Raw genomic sequence first — 7282 nt, 5'->3', positions numbered from 1 at the left:
CGCGATAAAAATAACGCGTATAGCACTGCTGACGACGACAGAAAACGAGCGCCGAGTGTGCACGCACCAGCCAAACCTTTGGCTGCGTGCCAATTTCCGGAGAGCCGAAACGCTCTCACTGATCGAGCGATAGTGATAAGATCCTAGTCGGACGATAACGGTTTCCGATATACGCCAGTTCACGCGCTCTGCCGTTGGTGTTCGATGCCAGCTTGATCGTACGCTGCCTTCTAGTCCGCGTCTTCCTCCGCTGATGTCATGGTTCCACGCACGAAAACGATGAAGTGACGCGTCTGCCTCGATTTCGTAGAACTATCATGTCTGAGTACACGTCGCCCAGACCCGACAAAACACAGCATGCCCGTGCGTTCGCGTTCTGACGTTTCTAACGAAGCGCTACGGGGTGGAGCCACCGCCGTGCCTTCTCTGCCGTGCCTTCCCCCAGCCTGCACGAGGCACGTCCCGTGGCCCGCGAAATCTGCGCGTTCAACTTGGCCACTGCGCCAACGCGGTTGCGAAACTATGCGACTAGGCCACCGTAGCGAAACCGCAAGTACAGTTTGGCGCGATCCATTGGTGACGCGGAGAAAGGGGGTAACGGTAGGTAACGGGAGTTTCGCCCGCGACGTTCTCTCCCGGAGCTGTAGTCGAGTCCATTCAGGGGGGTGAGAACGATGGAGCTGCGTCGTCTCTCGCCGTTGAACTGTAGCTGCACGTGTGCGTAGTTGCCCGCCTAAAGTAAAGCTTCTTAGACTTTCACACTGTGGTACATCAAGTTAGGCGGCGTGCAAAACTTGTGGTCTTTACATCGCCCAGCCGACATTTCGCCCAGCCGAGTGATTGCCGAAGTCGCCTGACCCTGCGTCCCAGGAACAACGGTGCGTCTCGAAACTGCCGGGACAGCGCGGTGCGGACGATCTGCGCGGAAGAACCATTTCGTGCGGGTGAACTGTTCGATCACATGCTGGCCGCAGCAGCAGCGTGACAGCGCTGTCACAAGCAGGCACGGCCGTGAGCAAGATATCGCGTGTATCGCCCAGCAGCCGCCGGCGTCCCACGGGGTCCGTAGGAAGTGCGTTCGCGTGGAAAAGCTCTGCAAGGACAGCCGCTGTTCACTGATGACTTTTTTCCTCGATCTTCTGCTTGCTGCATCGTTGTCACAGCCAAAGTACCGAGTGTCAGCGTCGTCTGCGACCCGCGGTGAGTACAGCATCGGCTACCATCCCTTCTGGGGTCAGTGAGAACGGACTCCCTTCCGGACGCTGCGCGCCGTGCACGTGTCTGTGCCCAAGGTGGCTTCTACCGAGTGTCCTCGCGAGCACGGCGTCCTTACAGAGGGATCGCCGTCGGTCACCGTGCTCAGCAATGTAGAACCAGCGGAAGGCGAGCCTAGCGCGCAGACGAGACCCGCTCGCTTTCGCAGGTGTCGCGAATCGGCCGCCGATCCACTGTTGGCAGCGGTGAAAGCACTGTCACTCGCAGCGCCCATCGAGTCCCCGCCGCGCACTACGGCCATGAAAGCAAGCTGTCCGTCTGAGCAGCCCATGGCGAGAGCTGCCGGCCCTGCTAAGTCGACTCAACGCCGAAGCGCTGCAGGAGCGTCCCGGTCGTGTGCAGCCGCTGCGCCGCGTCGTGATACGGCGAGTGTGCCCAAGATGACATCTGCTGCCGAGCGTCCTCGCCCTGATCTGGGCCCAACATCGTCGATCGGAGGCAGCAATGCAGAACCGGCGCAAAGTGTGCATAATTGGATGCTGGTCCCCCCTAACTCTCGTGCAAACTGCAATGTGACCGTGGTGTTGCAAGATCTACGGCACCAACTACCACTAGGCCAGTACCAACCACTGTTTGAAATGCACAAGGCTGGCTCGCGGCCACTCGTCTGCGGAGTGCTTGCAAAAGCAAGTGTGTCGGAGCATTCGTCGAGTGGCCCACTCGTGTACCATCCGGCCAATGCCCCAGATCCTCGTGTGAACACACCACCTGTCCTTGCATCTCCCACCCTGACATGGACCATGCTTCCAGTACAGCAAGCGCCAGCTGCCCGGAAGAGAGGAGACATGCCTGCAATATTGTTGAGAGCAAAGCAGAAGAACACCAACTCGGAAAGGCATGAAGTGGGCCGAGAAATTGGCAAGAAGGGGAACGACCAACATGCCCAGTCACAGCCGGAGACGAATCAAATGCTAGCTGGGTCTAGCCATTTGCAGAAGGTGTGCAGTCCCATTGCATCACCAATTTCATTAGGCACCTTGGCTTCCCCAGGAGGTGACTCCAACTTCAGCATCTACAGTTCCCAGCCACGTCCGCAGATGCACACAACTTACAGCCAGCTAGCCCAAGAAGAATCCAAGGTGTATCGCAGCCAGCCCAGTGCAGTTCACAAGCTCCCTGCTTCATCGGCTTACATAGTGCCACGCATAGAAAAAGACATACAGTTCAGTCGCCCATCGACAGTAGGTTGCAGGAGAAGCCCAAGGATCGCTTCTCAAGACTGCGTCGCCCCAGCTATGACCCCTCCTGAAACTTCTCAGCCATGTGAGTACAGCTCAGTGGGCCTTGTGCCAGCCCACCAAAGTTCCTCTGCAATGTCTCGGCAGTTTCACCTGGACAAAGTGCAGAAACAGCTTGCTTGTCAGGAAACTGCATTCAGGGCACCATTTAATGGTCCAGGTAGCCATGGCAGCATTCCTGGCAGTAATGGCAGCCAGCCCACCAAGTCATCACAACTTTGTTCAGAGAACGTGATCCAGCAGGGCTGTATGCCTAATGTCCTTTGCACGCCAGCTGCTTTAACTCCTCAAGGATTCGCCCTGCCAGGTGCGACGCAGTCGTCCTCCACAGGACAAGCCTCTTTGCCAAGTTCAGTGCAGTATTCACTCCCCGTGCCTGCCGTCACTACAGAGAGCCCATTATATTGTTCCAGCCAGTATCAAGGGCCCAAGTCATCGCATGCACCTGTGCCTGAGCCTTGGCATCCCCAGTCACTGCCACCGCTCACACAAGTGACAGTGACAACTGGTCGGCACAGTTACAGTTGGTCGGCACTCGCAGTGCCACAACCAGGGAAAGTGCAGCAAGGCACTGTGCCCCAACGTGTGTGCAAAACAGTGTGCGAGCCTGAGCCACTGAAGTTTCCAGCATTCAAGGGGAACCTGCTGCCCCTTCAGTGTTCTGTCCCTGCTTCGGTGGCAGCTTCATCAGCAGGTGCTGTGGTTCCAAAAGTCACTTCTCTCTTAATGACAGTGCCCACTGCAGCACCTGGCATTTCTCAGCTGCAAACGCAGCAAACGCCACTTGAACTGCAGCAGCAGCAGCCGCCAACCTTTCGTGAGCAGCCTTTCTCCCGGCAGGAGTCTGCAACCAGCATGAAGTGCCATCAGAAAGGCGGAGGAACGGCTCAGCTCCCTGAAGCTGCTTTTCCTGCCCTTGACAGCGAGCATGGCAGCCTGGACCGTGGTGCAGCTGTGCTCGTGCCGGCCTCAGCCACGCTTGTTGCTCCAGGTTCTCCTCCACCAGCTGTGAGTCTCAAGCCCAGGGTTCCCAGAAAGCGTGCTGCGACAGGTGGGAGTAGTCAGAACAGCAAGAAACAGAGGAAGGGTGGCGAGAGTGACCCGGCTGCGGGAGAAAGCTCTGCGAAGAAAGAACACCAAGCAACGACTTCAGTGGGGCCAGTGAGGGCGCCAAAGGGCATCGGGCACATGGCTGAAGCGTCAGCTGTGCCTCACGAAAAGCAAGCACGGTCGGTCAAAAAACCTGCTAAAGCTCGTCGCAAGACACTTGGGGAGCCGTTTCTTCAGGATGCGCGTTGCTACGATGTTGCCCCAAAGCTACAAAAGTGTAGAGAATGCTATACATGGCAAAGCGGAAGCAACGAGAACACGCCAAATATCTGCCGCTTCTATGCATTCCGAAAGCTGTGCTATGGCAACGGTGGTGTAGTGTGTACGCCTGGCTTTTTAGAGCCATCTGACGTGTCAGAGGAAGATAGGAAGCTGTGGCTGCCTCAGTTGGACCGCACCCCGAACGACACAGATGTGACCAATGCTAAATTCATACTGTCCCATCTTGCCAGTCAATTTTATACTATTGTAAACCAGGAGATTGAAGCCTGGTCACTACATATGGGCGATGATGAACCTGTTTTGTGGAAGCGTGCAGTGCAAGGCGCGCGTGAGATTTGTGATGTCTGCAAGACGACGCTATTCAGCATTCACTGGACTTGTCGCAAGTGTGGCTTCGTGGTGTGCATAGACTGCTACAAGGCCAAGAAGAATGGCACTGCGAAGGTGGGCCGTGTGCCCCTCACGGACAGGGGCCAGTTCAATTGGCCTTTGTGCACTAGTCGACACCGACATGACAAGAGCAGCTTGCTGGTGACCGAAATAATAGCCTCCGCAGCTCTTGCTGAGATGACTGAGCATGTGGACCGGTTTGTCAATGAGAGCCCCTGCGACCGTGACGTTGGCTGCCAGACAGATTCCTCTGATCTTCTGTGCAGAGCGCTTATGAATATGGTCAGAAGTTGCTTCTCGAGTGTGAAAGGCGATACAGCCAATGGGGATGCAGAACATGTCGACGAACATGGAGAACAACCCGCGAATTGTGCTGCCAGCACATCCTCTAGTGAAATTTGTGGCAGTTCCAGTTCAGTTGCGGAATGCAGACCCCCATCTGGCTTGACAAGTGGAGCGTTTCATTCTTCTAGCAAAATGGATGACACAAGCGGAGTTCAGCAGCAATCTGACAAAGGTGGCACCGGTAAGAAGCAAGAGCTCCTCAGAGCCCTGCTGGGTTTACTTGGACAGCCCGCTGTCAGCAGTGTCAGAAAGACTCGAATGGATGAAGTGATGGCTGCCACAAGGGAGCACGCAATGAAGCACGGCCAATGGTGCAGCAACCTGCAGAAGAAACTTAAGGAGCTCCCCTTGCACCTATGTACGCTTGCCCGGAGCACTCCGCACTTTCCCAAGGTGCCACACTACTGGCTTTGCGATGGCAAGCTTCTGGTCCTCCACGAGCCACGCAATGAAGGAAACATGGCACTGTTCAGGGTGTACTGGACGCGAGGCCACCCCGTGCTGGTCTCCGGTGTGTTCAACCGCCTCGATGCAGCTTTATGGCACCCCGACGGCTTCTGCCGTGACTTTGGCCACATGCAGAGTGACCTGATTGACTGCCGCACAGGCCGGATCCTTCGAGACCAGCCGATGCGGGTATTTTGGGAAGGGTTTGAAAGCTTGCACAAACGTCTGAAGGACAGAGATGGAGAGTACATGATACTCAAGTTGAAGGACTGGCCACCCAGCGATGACTTCAGTGATGTGCTGCCGAACAGGTTCGCTGATCTCATGAAAGCTCTGCCGCTACCACAGTACACCCACAGGGATGGAGTGTTCAACCTGGTCGGGCGGCTGCCGGAGTGCTTTGTCAGGCCAGACCTCGGACCAAAGATGTACATTGCCTATGGTTCAGCACTTTACCCCGATAGAGGCACCACCAACCTTCATTTGGATGTCAGCGACGCTGTAAATGTCATGGTGTATGTCGGCATTCCAAAGGATAGCAGTGGTGAGGAGCACATCAGTGAAGCGTTGAAGGCAATTGACGAAGCATGTGACACCCTCACACGGGAAAGGGTCAGGGAGAAAGGTGCAAAGCCCGGTGCTTTGTGGCACATTTACGACGCCCGTGATGCTGACAAGATCAGAGAACTGCTCAACAAGGTGACGGTGGAGCGAGGCAAGAAGGTTGAGCCGTTCCACGATCCTATTCATGACCAGGTCTGGTATCTCGATCGAGAGCTGCGCGAGCGCCTTCACTGTGAGTACTCAGTCAAGGGCTACGCGATTGCCCAGTGTCTCGGTGACGCTGTCTTTATACCTGCGGGCGCTCCACACCAGGTTCGAAACTTGCACAACTGCATTAAGGTGGCAGAGGACTTTGTCTCTCCCGAGAACATTGCCCAGTGCTTCAGCTTGGCCCAGGAGTTCCGTCTGTTGTCTGAGACACACACAAACCACGAGGACAAGCTTCAGATCAAGAATGTGATCTACCACGCTGTGAGAGATGCCCTAGGTATACTCCTGGCAAGTCCAGACGAGGCGGAATAATGTGTCGCGTGTCTTTCATTGCGGAAGATGATTGTGCGAGCGCTGACAGTGTTTTTAATTAATTTGACAGTGCAGCAGAACTGTTACATGTTTGCTCTCATTCTGTGGAACTGTATGCCAAGCAACCCCCACTTCCATCCCCTCCCCCCTTTTAATTTGCCCCCTCTGGGAGACAGGTCAACTCCATGCAGTTAGTGTTCCAAATAAAATCCGATTTAATGGCTCTCTCTTGTTGCGTTAATATTTGTATTCTTGTATTTGATTTTTTTCTAACCTTCTCTGGTTTTAAAAAGGCCCCTCCTGCTTTCGATGAAACTAGCCTCTTAGGCGTATTCCAGTTGGCAACCTGGAGCATGTTTTCTTGCTTCGCGAACAAGTTCATGCTTCAATTAGTGGTGTGGCTTCAGATCCCAGGTTCTAAACATGGATCAGGAGCAGCTTCCTCTGTGGTGGGTTTTGTTCTGATTTGTGGATTCCGCGATGCTCCAGATAGCCAATAGGAACTTGCCATTTCTCATCGGAACGCAGTAATCTATTAATACGGGCATACTTCAATTTGTCCTTTTTAAATATTGCCTGAAGGGCATGTAGCTGAGGTGTTGATTGTTATAGTTTGTTACTGTTGGTGTCACTCTGTTCCATTTTTTTTCCTAGATAATTTGGAGCAGTGCTCAAATTGACTCTTGAAAGCAACATTAAAGTAAGCCAATGTTGCCGTCACAGTACTACATCACATGCAGTACGAATTGCGCTGTCTCGACAAGTGGACCCGAGACACGCTAATGTTCACTGGCCTGCTACTATATAAAAACAGTCTATTGCATTATGCACACGGGGGACACGTTAGTACGTATTTTATCAGCTTGGTTTATCCCTTTCAGGTGCCATTTTTTGTTTTGACTAAAATCAATTATTTTTTCACATAAGGAGTATATTCAGGCCTCAAGAAAGGGAATTTGTTAGCTTTCGAGCGCGAAAGACCAGCAGGTAAGTTTTTACAAGAATGCAGAGTGTCAGAGTGTCAATACAAAGTGTCAGATTTCTTATAAATAGTACCATGGAAATGTTCTCTTGTGTCAGGTAAGCACCCTAGGGATCAAGGAATCACTTTGTGTGTCAAAAATTCACATTACGCTCGAAATTGAGGAAAAACAATTGAAGTTTTCACA

At 53.6% G+C, this 7282-nt stretch overlaps 1 protein-coding gene across 1 annotated transcript; it reads left to right on the top strand.

The window, feature by feature from the left end:
- Positions 1-243: 243 nt before the first annotated feature.
- Positions 244-6338, top strand: LOC149360303 (jumonji domain-containing protein 1C-like). The gene has a single exon (XM_089572269.1). It carries the CDS (start codon positions 1515-1517, stop codon positions 6111-6113), a length of 4599 nt encoding a protein of 1532 aa, XP_089428395.1. The 5' UTR covers positions 244-1514; the 3' UTR covers positions 6114-6338.
- The last annotated feature ends 944 nt before the right edge of the window (positions 6339-7282 follow it).

This window comes from Amblyomma mixtum, chromosome 2, assembly GCF_055824585.1.
Source record: "Amblyomma mixtum isolate Tamu chromosome 2, ASM5582458v1, whole genome shotgun sequence".
Taxonomy (NCBI): Eukaryota; Metazoa; Arthropoda; class Arachnida; order Ixodida; family Ixodidae; genus Amblyomma; species Amblyomma mixtum.
This window is presented reverse-complemented; position numbering and strand designations above follow the sequence as displayed.

Coding starts and splice junctions, on each gene's coding strand:
- LOC149360303 (XM_089572269.1), top strand. CDS start 1,515: ATGAAAGCAAGCTGTCCGTCTGAGCAGCCCATGGCGAGAGCTGCCGGC.